We start from the raw sequence: 21,201 nt of genomic DNA, 5'->3' as shown, positions 1-21,201 counted from the left end.
ATTTTTAGATTATACAATTTATTAACAAGCCACGTTTACTTACTTTTGTGTCGGAGGTTCCCTCGTGGAGTTCGATCAGCTTCTCCTAGAGCTCTTTTGCTGATGTGAACGGACCAACTCTATTGAGCTCCTCCTTGGTCAGTCCGCATTGGAGGGTGCATATCGCTTTGGCATCAGCTTCCACCTTCTTGATTATGGTTGATTCCCATTTTTCGTAGGGTGTTGGCTTGCCGTCTTCGTCGGATGACAGTTGTATTTCGGTCTTGATTATCATCCACGTGTCGAACTGTGTCTTGAGGAAGGTTTCCATTCGCCCATTCCAATATCCGAAGTCTTCTCCGAAGAAGAGTGGGGGGCGAACGGTGCTGAAACCTTCTTGTTGGGCCATTTAAAATCCTGAATGACAAAAACAATAACACCGGTTCCAAGACTGGGTCTTGGATTAACAGTGCGGGAGAAAGAAGGAAAAACGAGCTCGAGTGGTATTGTACCAACCTCGAGCAAAACCGATTCGATAAAGCAATTAGAATGTAGCTATTAAGCTAATTCTAATTTGACTCCGACAAGACTGAAAATACCACGAAAAAATGTTTTGAATAGTGGTTGCACTGATTCAAAATGACCCTGCTCTGATACCATTTGTTAGATTGAAAAGCGCTAGAGGGGGGGGGGGGGTGAATAGCGCTCGCGGCTATTTCGTTCGTTTCGGAATCGTAAGAATAATCGAGTAAATAAATGCAGCGGAATAAAAACAAACACAGAGGAACACGAGAAGTTACTTCGTTCGGAGCCTATCTCATTCCTACTCGAAGGCCCGCGGTAGTTGACCGCTTCCGGTGGGCAACAACTATAAGTTCGAAAATACTACAGATTGAGTACAATAGACAGAAGTTAAAATATACTGACAACACTTAAAAAATAGCGAATTCGGAGCTTCAGGTCGTCGGGATGTTTCTACAGCACTTCGGGGTCATTGAGTTCGCGGCTTGTCGTAAGAGAATCACTTTATGGAAGTTGTACAGAGCTGCTGGTCGAAGTCCCCTTATAAACAGTGCTGGAGGCGCCTCCAAGCCTGTCCGAGGCGCCTCCAGGCCGGCGAGTCGCACAGGTGGATCAGCGCCAACCTGGTCGCACCTCATCCCTCTGAAGGCGCCTCCAAGCTTCCTCCGAGGCACCTCCAACTCTTCTGGACAGCTGGCTTCGGCTAGCACCCGAGGCGCCTCCAAGCCCAATGGAGGCACCTCGGACACTGTTCATCTGAGGTTTGAATTGCTCCTTTGTTCCTGCAAATTGTGTTAGTCCCAAACACAAATCCTGCAAAACAAAGTTAGCACAGAAATAATATTATAGATAAACTTGACAATTGTCGGACTGCCCGGATCTGACTTTAGATTTTCGACTGGAAACCCTAGGTCGACCCGACACCTACTGTTCCCTCTGCGGGGAACGCGTCCTCACCTACTCCACTCAGGAGATTTACCTGTTGCCAGTACGATCCTCCAGATCGACTGGACTTTTGCTCGGTACTCGATGCTTTCGGACTTTCTGCTGGACGTCCGCTTCTCGGCTGGTCCAGTCTTTCACCTGGTTCGCGACACCAGGATTTTCCACCTAGGGTTACCCCCCTAGGACTTTTGCCTGAAGCACTCGACCCAACAAGACTTTCCGCATAGGGTTACCACCCCCTAGGGTTTTCACCTTGCCTAACCACGGTTAGGGCTTTTGCCTAAGTACACTTAGGACTTTCCTGCAATCTCATTTAGACCGTTAGATCACCACACATCTTAACTTTGAATCCTTTGTCATTATCAAAACTCAGGTTCGATCGTTGGATGCTTCCCGCACCAACACTAAGAAGGTGGAGTTTGATCTTACCGTTTGCCATGAACTCGGTCTGCTACTTTTTGTTCGAGAGATGCTCTTCATTTTCTTCTCCATTCTTATCTACAGGTACTTCAAAATCAAATTTCATAGTTAGTTAAATATTAAAATCAGTTCTAAAGTATATCTCCATTTTTCACTTCTATAACGCGAACTCCACCTCGAATTTTGGCGAGTAGATGCTAAATCCAGCCATCTTTCTTTTGCTTTAGTTGACGATTAGTTCTTCTAAAGCGCACCTCACTCTGATATCAACTGTAGGCCCATGTTAGGCCGGCTAAAGAGGGTGAATAGCCTTGAAAAAAAAAGTTAGATAAATCCTTTGGTTACAACCTAGATAATTATTAATCCAAGGCAATTTAAAGCTTACTGATCCTGTCCAAAGATCGTGAAGAAGGTTGGCTGGGGATGTGGCTCCTTGGTTGACCGCATGAAGCCTCCACTCCGCTCTGCAACATAGAAAATGCTAGTGCTGGGCCAGGGAAGGGGTCCCCAGTGTTAGGCCTCTGACGCTCAAGTCAGTCACCGGAACAGTAGAAAACAGAGCAATGTATCAATAGTGAAAGCACAAGCATGAATGGTGAATAGCACATACCTCTGCAGGTGCATGGACCCCCTTTATATAATGCCTCAGTGGGATATAATGCCTCAGTGGGCGACGTGTACCCTCCTCAAGGCACAAGCATGCTTTCCCAACCGTCCTATGAAAGGATATTCAGAAAAGTATCTCTGACATCATACCTTAATAAAACATGTAAATCTCTGATGAAACAATAGAAGCTTCCATCGTACGATTCATCTGTTAACCATGCCTTGTTGTCAGCGACATTACCTCCCAAAGAAATATTAAGAGATAAGGGAATGGCCCCACTGTTCGGCCAAGCTAGGTAGCCACTCGGTCAGGATTCCTCCGCTCGGTCGACATCTGCTGCTTTTCCTGTCAATGACTTGATTCAGTAGATTGTTTTCGCCCGACCAGACAAGCGCTCCGACCACCTTAACATTCCTTTGATCCGTAATGAGGATATGATGTTCTTGTTGTAATCCTCCTGGCCGGACGGGCGTTCTGCTCAAACAAGCCACTTGGAAAATCGGGTACTTCATGCCCGATCGACAATTGGCGTCGATTTCCGCTCGGTCGTCTTTGGTGGGATCGTTGACCACGTCTGGCCATCGTTGACCACGTCTGGCCATCGTTGACCACCTTAACTTTGACTTCCACATCGACTACTATCTCTGCCTTTGACCCACGCTTGGTGGGCCCCCTTTATCGCGACATCACTTACTAAAAAACTCCTTCGTTGAAGGCAAAGACGCCTCTTACAAACTTTGAAAGCTCAGGAATTACTAGAAAGATGAATACACTAATTATTGATTAATTTCTAACTTTAGGAGGTTTTTTATAGCCTCCTAGAAAAAATTAGCATTACTTAGAGACACCTCCAAAGCCATCTACTTCTAAGTGGATAAAGATTTATCTACTCTTCAATGATTAGCCAACAACTACTGTTTATTGGAGGCACCTCTATCCAATCATCATAATTAGTACATCAAGTTATTGACATTACCTTAGTTGTTTTATCATTTAATATAAAATTACTACAATACATTTATCACTTGATTTGCCAAATTGAACAATCCATCTCATCATTTGTAATCCCAATTACATTAAATAATTGACATTTAATGTGTATTAAAGAATGAGATTATTGAACCATAAACAATAGCTTTAGCATTAATCCCTAATATAAAATCAAGATGGGCATACTCTTCCACATACTGAACTGTTAGCTTATCCACGTCATGCAACTTGAGGTCATCTAAGAGTTGTAGAACATCTTCGACATCGGAGAGCTCATCCCGGCCGCCATAGCTAAGAAACAAAGGAAAATCCTTTGGAATGTTCGACATGTCATAGGGCGGGGGATTCACTTGGTTGTAGTGCCTCATGTTAGCCGTCTTGCTTCCGTAATCGTATTTCGTTATCACTCCATCTCTCACCACTGTAAACATGTGTTAGGATGCGTTCGGGTTATCGATAGTTGGCACAATGATGTACATCTTGAAACCATGTAAATGTGAAGCTAAACACAACCAATTCACTACTTAGCTTAGCCTATTCGAACAATAAGAACCCTCTACATAATCGACATATGCATCGGAAGTAAGACCTTAAGAAAGAACTTACTTTGAGCTAAATGAATTAAATTCTTTATCGATGTTGGTTGCGGTTCATACTTCAAATAGTATTCCACGGCGGTGTGATTGAGGCAGCAATTGTTCCCTATCATACACAAGAAATGACACACTGATGGATATTTAATTCAAATAAAAAATATTAGATATCTACTGAAATAATTGTTGGAAGAAAAATGTTGGAAGATATGTTTGATGATAGGTTCCCTCCAAGATTTTAATTCCGAATTTTAATTTGTGCCCATATATGCCCATTTTGATTTATATACATAAATATGTTCCATTTGATCAACAATCAAAGAAACCATGTTTTATGTACATCCTTTAATAAGCCTATCAAAGTTCTTCTTCCTTTTCAATATGGGACTAAACATATAACACTAGCTATATTCAACAATAATTACTCAAAAAGAAGGAATAAAACAACAATGAACATTTGAATTATATATATATATATATATATATATATATATATATATAATTTTTAAGAAAACAAATATAAATAATACCTGAAATCGCTGCCGCTAAATCAAAGCAATCCACACCTGGATGATCGCACAATTTATTAAGGAAATCTGATGAAATCTTCCTGATGCAAAATTTGCATTTAAATTATAATTATACTCTAAGAGAATCAACATATATGTAACTGCTTAAACTCTAATCACAAGTTTAAGTAATCATTACGATTTGAGATTAAATTCTGATACCCCGAGCCATTTAATAACCTGAAAAAAAAAATCAGTAAAAACTTCATTAAGTCCCTCTTTCACTTGCATAAACAGAATTGTGATGCTTGGTCACAAAACTATGGTCTCACGACGAAATTGATAGTATCGCGTGACGTCTAGTTTTATCGGAGAACGAATTCGATACATGCATCTGCAACAAATACTCTGGCTGCAAGCTTTCCCAGTCGAGTAGTGATGTGAGACAAGTAAGCAATTGGACTGAGAAGAGCTGCTGATTTCATCTTGTCTACAAGCTTCCCTTGAGACAAAGATGACAAAGCCATCAAAGTGCCCTGCATAGTGAAGTATTGCCATGTAATTAATTCCAAATATGAATTTATCTCCTTTTTGATATCAAAATAAATTATAATTAGTAGTTTCATGATTAATTAGTATATATGTAAATTAATTTTTACCAGAGAATGGCCAACATAATCCACCTTCTGGCCGGTTTGTTGGTAGACAAAGTCCAAGATGGCAGGGAGATCATAAGAGGCCAGTTCATCCCAAGAGAAAGACCAAAATGCCTGTTAATTAATCAATTAATTAATTGATAATACAGCAATATAATTAGACAACTAGCTAGATATTGTAATTAGTAGTTTAATTAGGAAAATGAATTAAGTACCTGATCAGTTATGTTGAGAGAAATGTGAGTAGGGCTCCACGTTGTTCCTCTTGTGTTTGCTATCCACACATCAAATCCATTGTCTGCCAAGATGAAGGCTAGTGACTCCTCTGGTGAATTCAGCGCCCAGCTCATCCCATCCTGAAATTCCAATTAATACAAAATAAATAAATAAATAATTAAATAAATAATTTTTATTTATTAGATAAGAAAAAAAAATGTACCACGAGAATTCCATGCTGCAATAGCACTGGCTGCCTTTTCTTGCCTTCTCGATCGCTGTCACGTCCTTGTGGAATTCTTTGTAAGCCAAGAATGTATCCATCTTCAGTTTGAACCTTCCATAACACATCAATTCACATTAATTTTGGGAAATAGAAAACACACACGAACAATATCTCTCTACACCTTGTACTCTTGGCACTTGTAACCCTGAGGAATCACTGCCAACTCGCATAGGCTATCGTTTGTCGTCCCTCCAGACTGCCAACCCCTTCCGTTTAAGCTCCGCGCTCCAACTAGCACTTGTGGTGGGACAATAAGGAAAAGATAGAGGAGGAGGGGGAGAGCAGAACAAGTGGTGTGTGAAGCCATGTACATGTTTGAGAACAAAGCTTGGTGGGAGACACACACATGTATATATATTTATAGTGTTGATGTGGTGTTGTGTGGAAGGAAGGAAAATTATGGCTCTTCCTTTGGCATGATAACTCCTAAAAGTGCGGGCTTTCTTTTGTATGGCTTTTAGTGTTTCCTTCCTCACTATCATAAGAAGAAAGTGGATTGGCATTTTACGGTTTAATTGGAAGCTTTATTCTAATAGCAAGTGTAATTGGTGTTGATTTAATTTTGCCACTGAGGATGACACTACAAGAATAATGGTCTTTAAGGGTACACATAAATGCCCTTATAATTTATTTTTAATGACACTTTGGCATGATAACTCCTAAAAGTGCGGGCTTTCTTTTTTATGGCTTTTAGTGATTCCTTCCTCACTAGCATAAGAAGAAAGTGGATTGGCATTTTACGGTTTAATTGGAAGCTTTATTCTAATAGCAAGTATAATTGGTGTTGATTTAATTTTGCCACTGAGGACGACACTACAAGAATAATGGTCTTTAAAGGTACACATAAATACCCTTATATTTTATTTTTAATGACACTTAAGTTTTAGTGACATTACCGAAAAACACCCTATAAAGTGATGTCGTCTTAGATCCTCCTTGCATTCCTGACATTTTATAATGTCATTATACAAAATCAACAGTATAAAATTGTCAATAAAAATTCTATTTTAATGACATTTATATATGTCTTGTTATTATCATAATAAGGACACATTTAAATGTTACCTAAACTCATTTATTTTGACATTTATAAGTGTCCTATAAATTTTTATAAGGACAGTAAAAGTTGTCAGTAATTATAATTTATAAGATCATTTTAAAATGTCACTTTAAATAATCTATAATGACATTAATAATTGTTATTTATAATAATTTATAAAGACATTAAAAATTGCCACTACAAGAATAATTATTTAGAATTTATAACCTGAATTCAAAATTTACACATCATCACAATACATCCATCATTTAGAATAAAATACAATTAAAAGTGCTAATATGAAATTTTTATTCATCTAACACTAACTTGAGTCAAATTAAAAAATATAATATTAATGATAAGTCATTTACATCCAAAACTAACTACACACTACACTCAAACTATTAAATTTTAGACTAACAAAGTCTTGTGAATAAAAACACAATTAGTTGGACCATCTTCAACCATCATATTGTAAGCAAAATCCATGTACCTGCCATCTACAAATACAATGCATATATTTGTATTAGTGAAATAAAACAATGAAAATAAAAAGTTAATAAAATAATTCATTGGATATCATACCAAATGAGAAAAATGCAAAGTATCAATCCACCTAATAGTAGTCTTCGTTTACTGTCAACTGCAAATACATTTCATATTAGTTTAAAATTATAATACCACAATAAATATAATAAATTAATAATATTTCAATGAAAGGTTAAAAGCATACCAAATGATATGGCCAAGCTATCATTCCTCCAAGTGTATCCTCAAACCTCTGTAAAAAATCATAAGATCTAATTAAACTCTCTTCTGGTTCTAGGGCAACTTGTACTTGTACTTTACACCAATTTGTTCCTAGTGTCTGTCTTCCTATTGTAGTATTTGGATCCATGCTATGAAGCACTCCTGTTGCCACATTTTTTGTTGAATCAAATAAACTTTTGATCAAGACAGAACATTCAATCTACATGAAAGTGCAAAAGAGAATAAAAGTTTAAAGATGTGTGGAATATATAATAATAAAAAAAAAGAAATTAAACAACCCTTACATGTAAAGATGGACGAGAAGGAATAGAAGTGTGTGGATTACTACTTGATGATGTGTGTTGACTATTATTGTAATTTGAAATAGGATTTTGGTTTGTTTGATCAGAAAACTTTGCTTCTAACATTGCAATATGCTGGCCATGCTTTTTAACTTGTTCATCCATTTTTTCTAATTTTGTCTTCTGTTTCATCACTAGTCGATTGCATGTGCCACGACTAGGAACTTCTCCCCATAAATCAGATGGACTAACACCATCACCAAGCATACGTACTCACCAGGTCTATCTGGTCCGATAATTTGAGCAAATATATCATTTTGACTCACCGGATCATTAGAATCTTCAGGAAGTTGATTTGCTAGTTCATTCATTGCAACCTTTACAAACATATGATATGTTGATACTTATTTAACACATAATGATAATTAAAACAAAGCACTTTAAATTAATAAATTGAAGAGTATAAAGTAGTTTACCAATCTTTCTGCTACAACATTGCTTGAGGGACTTCCATTGGCATGAGTAAAGCAAGCCTGAAATAATTCGACTCGTGTGGAGGGTGCCCCTTTTCTTTTTCATAAAAATATATTTAGTTATTAGTTTCTACATTCAAATGCACATAGAATTATAACACGAATAAGAAGAATTACCAATTTATGTTGCACTTGAGCAAAAGATGTCCTTCCAGTAGTCTGATTCATTATCTTTTGTTTTCTAGTAGCTTTATTTTTTTTCACTCCTTTCCTAATATATTAATTACACTCAATAAACAATATAAAAGTCTACATAACATTTGGATCAAATTATTATTCTAAATAAAAACATATTGTCTACCTTTGATTTTTCTGTGCTCCAAAATGCAACTAGTCTCATATATTGTTCCGCATAAGCTCTTTCATCTCTCTGTTGTAACAAAACTTGAATTGATAACTCTGGATCATAGTATGTTTTTTTTTAGTTCATATTTCCCGTTTCTCTTTTTTTTTTGCTATTGATCGTAGTGTCCAATTTTCAGTTCCTGGAGGAAGGTCGTATTTTTCTTTCAAAAAAATAGACAAATTATCTTTGCATAAATTAAAAGTCTTAAACGTGAAAATTACACAAAAGTAATTTAGTTACCTTTATAACATTTAACATGTCTTTTTTTTTATCCGTTGACATTTTATGTCAATCTTCCACATCAATTGGACAATACTTACCATTCTTGCTAAAGAGCCCAAGAAATCAGTAAATTTATTTCTTTTTGTTCCTATTGGGCGTCCCATATCATCACATGAAATCTTAATGCGTGGTAGTGTGCTAGGTCGACCCCAAATTTCTTTCATAAATGTGTGACCTCTTTTTTCCTATTAATATTATGAAGTCCACTTTCACTATCTGTACACAAAAAAAATATATAAGACATAATAAAAATAATATAATAAATTATTATATTATTCATATATGTTACCTTCATTAGATTTTTCATTCATATCAATCTTTTGATTTGGAACTTAAAGTCATGTTTTCAACATATGAGATATTATCTTGCACATCGACATGAAGTTGATTTGAAAGTGTGTCTCTTTGGTTATTCAACGTACCTTGTATATTTTGACTATATGTGAAAGTATTGATTCCAATAAAAATATAAAAATAAGAATTGAATACAAATAGGTAATAAATTTGTGATGCATAAAATGAGATATTACCTTGCTCAATTGAATGTAGATCAGTGTGATTTGTACTCATAGTTGGTGGTTGCATATCTACCTCAGGTTGAAGTATAAAACGAGATTTCCTCTTACTTCGACGCTGAGTCATTCCTACTACAAACAATAGTTAATTACAAATTATAGATAATAAATCACTCAAAGGAAAAAAGAAAGAATGCATCTACTATCAGAGAGAGTACATCTTTTCCCAGATAAATCATCAATTTTATGTCCATATAAATCATCAATTTTCCCAACAAGTTGTACTTCAGTAGCTAAATGAATAGTTAGAGTTTATAGATGCATTATATGTTATCTCTCCATGAGCTATCCAGTGAGTATAACCTTTGATAAAACCATCGACCGTCAAATGATCATAGGCAATTTCTCTTGAAGCAAATATACCAATTTTACACCATGTACAAGGACATAAAATCATTCCATTTATGTTTGCATTAGCAAATGCAAAATGTAAAAAACTCTCAACTCCATTTCTATACTCCATGGTTTGTCTTGGTAAAAACATCCAATTCTTATCCATTATAATTCTACAAAAAAACACTTGTTAAAATAAATATAACATACAAATATTAAAAATGCATGGGGTGTACTAAAAAATCCACTAAATACTAATATTGTCATAACTATCTAGTATAAGAGATAAGATCCATAATCAGTTGTATAATAGAGTTGCATAACTAGTTAAATTTGGGGGGAAAAATATATCACAAGTAGCATGCATGGTATAATTATGAGAAGTTTTAATTAAACAATGATGCTATAGTTTTTTTAAAATTGAGCATCAAACACAATTAAATACTTTCTCAGATATTCAGTCAAGTCATAAATTCATGAAGATCTTATATATCAAAATTTCTATAGCTATTAATAACTTAAATAAGAACTTTGCATGCAAGTATGTTGTCAGCATTGGTTTGATCTGATAAAAAAATTAATCAGACACATGCATGCATGGTGGCTAATGATTTGATAAAAAAATAATCGGGTGCATGCATGCAGAAGCCTGAGGCATTCATGGCTGCCTTGTGAGCAATCACTACTCGGCGAGGCAGCAACGCACAGTTGTTCGTCGGGCAGTGATGCGTTCATGACCGCTACCCTGCCTAGCAACAATGTGGTTGCACTCGAATCGACCGCACACCAAGCAGCGACTCGTTGCCTGGCGAAGCAATGGTCGCCTTGCATGAGACCGCTCGTGAACCTGCCACACGAGAAGCGGCTGCTCGTTGCCTCGAAAGGCAACGGTTGCCTCACGAGCTGTCAACGCTTGTTCCTTCGCTGTCATTTTTCAAGCGGCTGACGCTCTGTGCCTCCTCGTCGGCGAGGGAATATTTTCTTTTTTGCTGAAGAAGAAATAAATTGTTGAAGTTACCTTTCCGCAAAGAAATCCTTGCTTGCTGCAGAGAGAAAGGAGAGACGTTGCGATCCAGAGAGGAAGGAAGCAACGCTGCAGTGTAGGGAGGAAGAAGACGGCATGCAGAGAAGGAGACAGCGTGCTGAGAAGGAGGCGGCGTACTAATGATTTAGGGTAAAGAAAATCAACTCTTATAAAATTAATATGTTTATTAATTTATAAGTATAATGACATTTATAAAATTTGTCACTATAAAAGGTCTAATTATATATTTTATTTTTAAAGTAAATCTGTTTTAATAAGTGTCATTAAAATATATTTATAATTATATTTTTAAATAAATGTCATTAAAAAAATATCATAATAGGACTTTTTTTTCTTGTAGTGCGAGCATAGAGGATAATTATGAGCAAATGGTCTTATCGGTTTACTTAGCTTTCATGGAAGATAATCATTGCTAAGCAAGAAACTCGTTTAATCTGCATTAATTTACTTGCCATTTTTCAGATTTGTTCACCTTTATTTTAAATCGTTTGGCTAGTTTCAGTACTTACGATTTTGATTGCAACTTCTTTGGCATGGCATGGCACGGTATGGCATGGCATCAAGATCGTTTGGCTATACGCTGGCGTTTGATTGAGACCATGAACTTTGGGGAGTAAATTAAAGCTTACGTTGTCAACCATTTCTATCTATATATAGATATATATACATACGATGATAAAAAGAGAATACGCTCACTATCAGCGAGATATATATGCACAGACGCTCACAGAGATAGTGTCCACAACTATTGAAAAATCAAGGTGCCCGGTGAAAGAAGAAGAATAGAAAGAGGACAAGATAGAATATGAGAATAATAATAAATTTTATTGTTCGTTGATATTTATATTAAGGATGATATAATATATAAAGTTTAAAAAGTACTTGGTTAATTAACTATTTAATAAATAATAGAAGAATAATCCTAATACTAATTTGATTTGATCAATCCGTAGATTCTCTTTTATCTCTTTTACCTCCCCCCCTCCCGCGACAATCGTAACGGGAGATCTTTGACGTTGAGTTTGTTTGCTAACTTGTTAAAACATTATCTGGATAATGGCTTAGTAAAGATATTAGTGATTTGATCTTCAACAAAAATATAAGAGACGGATAATTGTTGAGTTGTCACACGTTCATGAACAAAATGAAAATCAATTTCCACATGTTTTGTATGAGAATGAAATATTGGATTTGCTATGAGATATGTTGAACTAATATTGTCGCACCAAATTTTTGCTGTAATATTTGATGTAAGATGAAGTTCAGAGAGAAGTGATTGAAGTCAAATTATTTCAGACGTTATATTTGCTATAGCTTTATATTCGACCTCAGCACTTGAACGAGATACCTTAGGTTGCTTTTTCAAATTCCATGAGATAAGGTTTTGTCTAAGAAATATTGCATATCCACTAGTAGAGCGTCTATCTTCAGGAGAGCTTGCCCAATCCGTATCACTATAGACATGTAAATCTTGAGACGATTGACGATATAAAAGAAGTCCATGTAAAATAGTATATTTGAGATAGCGAAGTATTTTTTTTCATTATCCGACCCCAATATTACTCAGTTAGAGCATGCATGAATTGATAGGCATGATTTACTGCAAAGTAATATTAGGTTGTGTGATAGTGACATATTGTAAGGCTCCAACAATGCTTCAATAAATTTGTAGATCAGACAAAACAGGAAAGGATGAAGTTGTAGAGTTTTTTATAGCAATTAGTGTAGAAACTGGACGCACTCCATCCATTTTGGTTCTTTGGAGAAGCCCAGTAATATATTTACTCTGAGAGAGAAGATAGCCTTCTTCATGTGGAATAAATTCAATACCAAGAAAAAAGAGCATTTCCCAAATCTCGAGTAGAAAATTCTTAATTAAAAAGGCTTAATAAAGTTGTGATACTTTTGTGATCATTACCGGTTATTAGGATGTCATCCACATAAATAAAAAAAAAATCATAGAACCATCATTATATTTATGGAATAGAGATGAGTTAGTCTTTGATCCAAAAAATCCTTGAGCTTGTAACCAATTAGATAATCGATGAAACCATGCACGAGGAGCTTGTCGAAGACCATATAATGATTTCTTGAGTTGACAAACATGAGATGGAAATTATGGATGAATGATTCCAGGTGGTTACTCTATAAATATAGTTTCCTCAAGATGACCATGAAGAAATACATTTGAAATGTCTAATTATCGTACATGTCAATTAGAACTAGCAGCTACTAATAATAAAAGTTTGATGGATGTACTTTTGATGATTGGGCTAAAAGTGTCATTAAATTCAATACCTGGCTGTTGACTAAATCCTTTAGCTACAAGTCGAGCTTTGTGTCGTTCAAGAAAACCATCAGCTCGATGCTTAAGATGAAATATCCATTTAGAACCCATAATATTCATGGAGGGAGAGCGTGGAACTAGGCTCCATGTTCCATTACAAAGAAGTAAATCAAATTCTGTAATCATTACACTACGCCCAATTTGGATCTTTGTTTGCTTGTGTAAAACAAGTTGGTTCAATAGATTTTAAAGAGAGCACTAGAGCTCATAGAAGGGGATGTCGAGTTGTTATTAGTGGACAACGTGCATAGATGTCACTTAATGGAAGCATGCGATGAGAAGTATTATCATCTGAATCACTTACTGTTGGCGATGAGGAAGCAGACTAACATGGTGATTTAGATGATGGACTTGCATTATCTGAGGATCCAGAACTAGAGAGAAAATTATCTTCGACTGGTGAGGCTTTCGAGATCGGAGCAGTAACTTGAGGTGATTTTGATATTATAGGGGAGTTATCAGATAGCTCCAGAGCAAGACCTAAGATGCCATCACTTCCGACAAAGTTAGGTGGCATTAAGAAAGTGCCACCTATATCTAGAAGAGAGATCGAAGAAGCTACTGAAAAAGGGAATAAAGACTCATCAAAAGTAATATGTTGTGAAATATAAATTCATCCTATTGGTATATATAAGCAACGATAATCATGGTGCAAATTACTATAACCAAGGAAAACATATTGTAGTGAATGAGAGTCAAGTTTGTATTTATAGTAGGGGCGCAACCATGGATAACATGTGCAACCAAATATTTAAAGGAAAGTGTAATAAGGAGTTTGATTATAAAGTTTTTTCAAAAGGACACTAATGATTGAGAAGTGGAGTAAGAAGTCAATTTATGAGATATACGGTAGTGTTAACAGGTTCATCCCAAAATTTACATCAAACTGATGTATGATGAAGAAGAGCTAAGGTAGTTTCAATTATATGTCTATGTTTTCTATCAGCAGAGCCATTTTGTTCTAGAGCGTGAGGATAAGAGACTCGATGAACAATTCCACAGGAGACAAGATGACGATGGAGAGCTTGATATTTGCCTCCCCAATCAGAATGAAAAGAGAGTATTTTACAATTAAAATATCATTCAACTTGATTTTTAAAATTACAAAATACATCCAATAAATCAGATTTTTTTCTCATAGAATAAAGTCAAGTATATTTACTAAAATAATCAATGAAGGTAACATAATATTGGAAACCTTGGGTAGACAAAATAGGTGCAGGACCCCAAACATCTGAATGAATTATTTCATGTGCAAAATTAGAAACATGATCGAATGAAGAGAAAGGTAGCTTATGACTTTTAGATTCCATACATGTCATACATGAGTGAGATGGAGAGGAGGAAAAGGAAGTAGGTAAACCATACCTATTGATGATTGACTGAATAATGCGAGGAGAAGGATGACCAAGTCAAGCATGCCAAACTAATTTATTTGTGAGTTCACCAACAAAAGCTTTGATTGAAGAACTTTGAAGATAATAGAAGTCATTTTTTATTCTCCCATAAAACACAATAGTATTTGTTCCTCTATCTTTTATAAGATAATGATTATGATGAAATTAAAAAATGACATTATTATCAAGATAAAACTGATGTGTAGAGAATAAATTTTTAGTAATAGATGGAACACGAAAGACATTTTGCATGTGAAGAGTACGATTGGATAAATGAATATATGTGTCTCCAAGATTAGCAATTTGCAAACCTGAACCATCCCCTACTTGAATCGTATTTGAGCCATAATACGACATTACGCCTGTAAGGATATTGTAATCTAATGTGATATGATGAGTTACTCCAGTGTCAATATACCAATCAGTAGATAAAAACTCTGAGTTTTTACCATGAGTAGACATGGACGAGAGGACCTTAGGATAAACTTGGGAAGCAATTGGTTGTCTTAAAGTTGCAGGACCACCAATGAAATTTGAGTCAAATCGCCTAAGACATTGAATACCAAAATGTCTATTTCTGAGATAAATTTGGCATTTCCCTAGAGTATATGACCAATCAAATCTTCTAGCGTATTGATTTCCAGTATGACCAACGATGTAACAAATTTTACATCAGTCTGAACTTTGTTTTCGACCTCCTTGATCTTGTTGAGTATTTGACATCTAAAGTAAAATAACTTATCCTGTAGATAATATTGGCTTCTGTAGATTGCGAAGGAGATGCTCCTTTGGCTAGCAGTGGTAGAAAACCAGGCGGCAACAACAAACTCCGGGGATGCGAGGGGGGGGGGGGGGGGGGGCAGGGGGTGCAACAGAATCAACAACCGCAATTTTTACGATAGTAGCTATGGCTGGAAGAAGAACTACTAGGGGGATACTGCTATTCCAATGACCAAAACTGTTAGAGTGTATACTAAAAGTCTAGCTTTTGTATAAACATTTATTTAGAAATAAAGAATCACAATGGTCAAATACCTACATTTATATGCTAAGTGTAGTTACTCAATTAATTTATATTGTAGATAACATGGTGTGTGGTGTCACACACAGAAGATCATGTTATCAATTCCTTATAAATTATAAACAGTTGCTCACAACTAAGATGGAAAGGAACAAGCCGTTAGAATAGTCGTAGTGTAATTAGGTATTAGTTTATCTTGACTAATAAATTACACAAGTACACTCTAAGTGTATTAAGTAGGACCATTTAAGGTAAGTTCTTTTTTATATTGACTTAATAAAAGAACAAGACCTTAGTTATTATGGAAGTGTGTACTCTTAATCCTAATATAATAACAAACACATATATTTAGTATTTATTTCTTTGACTTATCAAAGGGTGAGATTTAGCTCGATAAATCAATAGGTCCGATAAGTTGGGAAATTATATTACTTATAGTGTGTGTTGTTGATTATAGAAGGAAACTGTGTCATATAAATCTAGGTTGATAATGTCCCAAGAGGAGCTCATAAGGATTGTCATGTTAAAACCTGCAGGTGGACTTAGTCCGACATGATGATAAGGTTGAGTGGTACTACTCTTGTACTAAGAAATTAATTAAAAAGAGTTGTCAGTAACTTAATTAATTGGTGGGCATTCGACATCTTAAACACAGGGAGACTAACACACTCATAATAAGAAGGAGCCCAAAACATAATTTGAGATTGGTGCGGTAGTTCAATAATAATTCTTTAGTGGTATGAATTATTATTGATAAAATTAAGTTGGGTGCTCGTGTCAAACACGGGAAGCTTAATTTCATCGAGAGACCAAAACCAATTCCTCCTCTCGGTCCCTATTGTAGCCTCTTGTATATAGAGAATTATACCCACCTATACCCACCTTCTTACCCACTCTTTGGTGGCCGGCCAAGCTAGCTTGGAGCCCAAGCTAGGGCCGACCAAGACCCAAAGATTAAGCCAAGTAGGGGTCGGCCAATGCTTGGAGCCCAAGTATGGTGTGGCCGACCCTAAGAAAAATAAAAAGAATTTTTATTTTAAAATTTTTTTAAGTGGATTCCATGGTTTTGAAAGAGAGTTTAAAATTTAAAATTTTCCTTTTACAAAAGATTAAGAGAAGATTTGACTAGTGCTGGAAGACTTGACTTGATTACTGTCAATAAAGTATTTAACGCCCAGACTCATATTGATGCACAGATATAAGCATTCAGGAGTCCAGGCTGTACCCTATGCATCTCACGTCGTTCTATATTTTTCAAACACAAGCAAGGTATACCTAGGTGTTTGTGAGATGCTCTGGCTTAAATCTAGGGGAACATGATTTCTAGGGTAGATCCTAAACTAAGTCCAACTTTTAAATTCTAAGAAATTGGGATTTTGAAATCATTATTTTCCCTAAAATTTTCAAAACAATTTAAAAGTGATTTTGAAATTATACTCACACTTTTGAAAAAGTGACAAATAAGTGCTGAATGAAAGCACAAGTCAGCTAAATATAAGATAACCAACTCCAAGATACAACCAAAAAGGTGAGCAAGACATCCAGATCCAAAAAGTGATGACATATCCAGACAATCTAGAAAGATAGAGTCACGCAGGCGGATCGTCAGCTGGAGGATCGACAGCTAGGGGATCATCGGCTGGGGGTGGTGCAAGGGGCTGCTCGAGTGCAGGCTGAGGTTGTCCATGGCGACAGATCTCATCTCGGAGAGAAGTGAACCCCGCAGCTATCTCAGATCGGAGGAAGCGATGACTCTCTCGAACAACGCGTCGAGTCTCGATGGATTGAACCTCAAGGCTGTTTGTCCTCGACAGAAAGTGATGTCGAAGTCGAGGGCCCGGCAGATGTGGAGGGCCCGGCAGAGGTGGACGGATCTGCGAAAAAGTCCTCTGCCAGGAAGTCGGGCCACTCCTCACCCTCATCTGGTACGTCCTCGGCCTCTGGAGCACTAGGAGCAGCGACTGGCTGTGGTCGGCCCTTCCAGGCCAAAATCCCCTCGGCAGTGACCTCTGCACCCGCTAATCTAAGACTACGCTGACCTAACTCATCATATATAATCAGTGGTATGAGTGCCCCTCTGGTAGTGTCTATCCTAGAGGTGGAGAAAATTTGGGTCAGGATATGGCAGTAGGGCATATGAATCACTCCAGATGTGACTGTACTAGATGCCTGAATGATGTTATGAAACATGTGCAGTGCAATGTCTATGTCAAGGCACTGGCTAAGGGCATACAAAAAGAATGAGTGGGATGGGCGCATCTTCGAGACGTCTCGAGATGTGATGGGCAGGATGCATGCTGTCAAGACTATGCACATAACATAGTCCTGAACTCGAAGGAGAGTGGGCCTGAACTCAGTCAGACCAATGGGTCTCTCCTCCCCAAAAAAATGCATGTAGATGTCGTCTAAGGTAATGTGGGAATAGGGATCACTGAAAGGCAGCTCCCTACTCGGGTAACATAAGAATGTACACTGAGACTCCCTAAGCTCTAAGCTAGTGCGAAGTAGGGAGGGAGTCAACTGAAGGTCAGTGCCACTAACTCTGGTGGAATAGGTGCTATCATCAACCTTTTCAAGGTTGTGATAGAACTGGGCACACAGGTCTTGATTCACTGTAGTGGTGCAGTCAACCAGTTTGGCTAGATGATAGTATTATATCATCTGGACTGCGGGGAGACAAAATTGGGCAAAATATTCCCTACCAATATACCTAGGTTTAATGGACTCAAAGGTAAACCTAGTAAAATCTATCCTATGCTGTTCCGAGGGGAATCTAGGGTCCGCAGAAGGAACCCTAGCCGGTGAAGGATCCACAATGCGACGCTTCCTATTTTTGACATTACACAAGAAAAATAACAAAACTAGCACAAAATTTATGTAACAAATGATTGAGAAGAGTTTGGAGTATACCTAGGAGACATTGCTAGGAGTAGAGGAGGAAGAGGTGGGTTGAAGGCGCCTTGGTTGGGGCGAAATCGCACGAGAACCTTGTGTTGTGTTTCAGTAGAAAACGAACAGAAGAAGCCTTCTGTTCATGGTAAAATCGCGGAATGAAGGCGCCTTTGGAGGCGCCTCCGAGATGGTCCGAGGCGCCCTAATCAGGTCGGTGGGAAATTTTCCGCCGCTGTTGAGGGCGCCTCCCTTGTGTGGGAGGCACCTCTGTTCAGGCGCCACGTGTTCCATTTTTTTTTATTTTCACCGTTGAAGAAGTTTATGATTAATTAAGTTTTGAGAGGTTATTAATTTCTATTAATTATGTTTTTAGATTAAGTATTAAAAGTTAATTTAATTTTAAAAAATCATTTTAAGTTAATTAATTTTGAAAGATAATTTTAAGTTAATTAATTTTGAAAGATAATTTTAAGTTAATTAATTTTGAAGAATAATTTTAAGTTAATTAATTTTGAAAAATATTTTTAAGGTAATTAATTTTGAAAAATATTTTTAAGTTAATTAATTAAAAAATGATTTAAGTTAATTAATTTTGAAAAATATTTTTAAGTTAATTAATTAAAAAAATGATTTAAGTTAATTAATTTTGAAAAATATTTTAAGTTAATTAATTTTGAAAAATATTTTAAGTTAATTAATTTTGAAAAATATTTTTAAGTTAATTAATTTAAAAAATGATTTAAGTTAATTAATTTTGAAAAATATTTTAAGTTAATTAATTTTGAAAAATATTTTAAGTTAATTAATTTTGAAAAATATTTTTAAGTTAATTAATTTAAAAAATGATTTAAGTTAATTAATTTTGAAAAATATTAATTTAAAAAATGATTTAAGTGAGGTAAGTGAGGTAAGTCACTGGAGGGGAGTGACTGCGAGGACGCGTTCCCGGGAAGGGAACATTAGGCGTCGATCCGGCTTAGATCCATTTCGGATATCTAAGTCGAGATCGTGACTAGATTCCGGTCTCGGAAAGACGGAATCTAAGTCATACTAACTTGTGCTAATTCATACTATTATAAAATGTGCTAATAATCTATGTTGCAGGTTATATATTGCCTCGAACTAACTTTGTTTTGCAGGAAAAGGGAGTTTTCTGGAACAAGGTGGTTTGGTCCAGGTGCCCGGAAGGCAAATTTTATCACAGTCCAGGCGCCACGGAAGGAATCCAGGCGCCCGGAGCAACATATAAAAGAAGCCCCAGGCAGGAGCTTCAGATCAATCATCAATCTGAGAACTCTTCTACTGCTGGTCTTGTTGCTCTACGTTCCTGCGACGCCGAAAAAGCTCCGACAAAGTGCTCCTTCAGTTTTTGGTTTATTTCTTTGTCGGTATTACTTTGTTTCATTAGCATTTCCTGTATTCATCTTGTAACTTTATTCGAATTGCTAGTGATTGCCCAACGAAAGTGGTCAAGGACCACGGGCCTTCGAGTAGGAGTCGTCACAGGCTCCGAACGAAGTAAAAACCAACTGTGTTCATTTACTTTTCTGCTGCGCTTATACTCGGTGTTTTTTCGAATCGATATTCACCCCCCTCTATCGAATCTAACGGTCCTACAGATTCATCCCATGTCACCTTCAGGGCCTTCTTCCTTCTCTGCTTCTTCGCTTCCTTTTGGTTAGGGCAGTTGGCCTTGATATGCCCCTTCTGGTTGCATCCGTAGCAGATCACCTCAAATTTTACCTTAGAATTCGGTTGAGCCTCCTTGGATTGGACTACCTTCTTTAGGTCTCTTTTGTTGAAACCTTTCTTCTTCTTATAGAGTCTCTTTACAAGGTTCATGAGTTCAATGGTTAGTTCATTGTCTTCTTCATCTGAGTCGGTTTATGATTCCGGCTCCTGTTCGGTTCTTCATCGTGATCTAGATTCGCGAGCTCCACCGGTACCTGCAAGCAAAGCAATTCCTTTCTCGGAAGGCTGCATATTAGTCTGCTCATGAAGTTCAAATTCTGAAAATAGCTCGTCTAATCTAATTAACGATAAATCTTTGGAGACTTTGTAGACATCTACCATTGATGCCCACAATGTACTCCTGGGAAAAGAGTTGAGTGCATACCTTATGATGTCCCTATTCTCTACCTTTTGATCGATTGCGTGGAGGGAGTTGAGAATGTCTTGTATACGTGCGTGGAGTTGGTAGGCCGTCTCTGTTGGTGCAACCTTAGGTCAAGGTTGACATAGATGACCCGACTCGAGTTGACTTGACTCGAGTTGTATTTTGATGTTTGACGAGAATAGAAAAGTTGTATTTTGATGTTTGACAAGAATACAAACTTGGGAGATTGTGGGTGCAATCTTTGGTCAAGGTTGACCTGGTTGACCCGACTTGAGTTGACCTGATTCGGGAAAAGTCCAAGTATGGAGACTTGGCACGGAAGAGTCCAAGCAGGGAGCTTGGCACGGAAGAGTCCAAGCAGGGAGCTTGGCACGGGAAAAAGTCCAAGTATGGAGACTTGGCACAGGAAAAGTCCAAGTATGGAAACTTGGCGCGGAAAAGTCCAAGCAGGGAGCTTGGCACGGGAAAAAGTCCAAGCATGGAATCTTGGCACACGAGGT

General features: G+C 36.9%; 1 protein-coding gene across 1 annotated transcript; it reads right to left on the bottom strand.

The window, feature by feature from the left end:
- Positions 1-3,465: 3,465 nt before the first annotated feature.
- On the bottom strand, positions 3,466-6,043 carry LOC121977933 (triacylglycerol lipase 2-like). Its single transcript, XM_042530334.1, has 9 exons — positions 5,845-6,043; positions 5,661-5,774; positions 5,437-5,577; positions 5,225-5,335; positions 4,958-5,101; positions 4,765-4,805; positions 4,587-4,666; positions 4,070-4,165; positions 3,466-3,884 (listed from the first exon to the last, which is right to left on the bottom strand). The coding sequence occupies exons 1-9, from the start codon at positions 6,034-6,036 to the stop codon at positions 3,565-3,567; spliced, it is 1,239 nt and encodes a 412-aa protein (XP_042386268.1). The 5' UTR covers positions 6,037-6,043; the 3' UTR covers positions 3,466-3,564.
- Between the last annotated feature and the right edge of the window lie 15,158 nt (positions 6,044-21,201).

The sequence above is a fragment of the Zingiber officinale genome, chromosome 4B (assembly GCF_018446385.1).
Source record: "Zingiber officinale cultivar Zhangliang chromosome 4B, Zo_v1.1, whole genome shotgun sequence".
NCBI lineage: Eukaryota > Viridiplantae > Streptophyta > Magnoliopsida > Zingiberales > Zingiberaceae > Zingiber > Zingiber officinale.
This window is presented reverse-complemented; position numbering and strand designations above follow the sequence as displayed.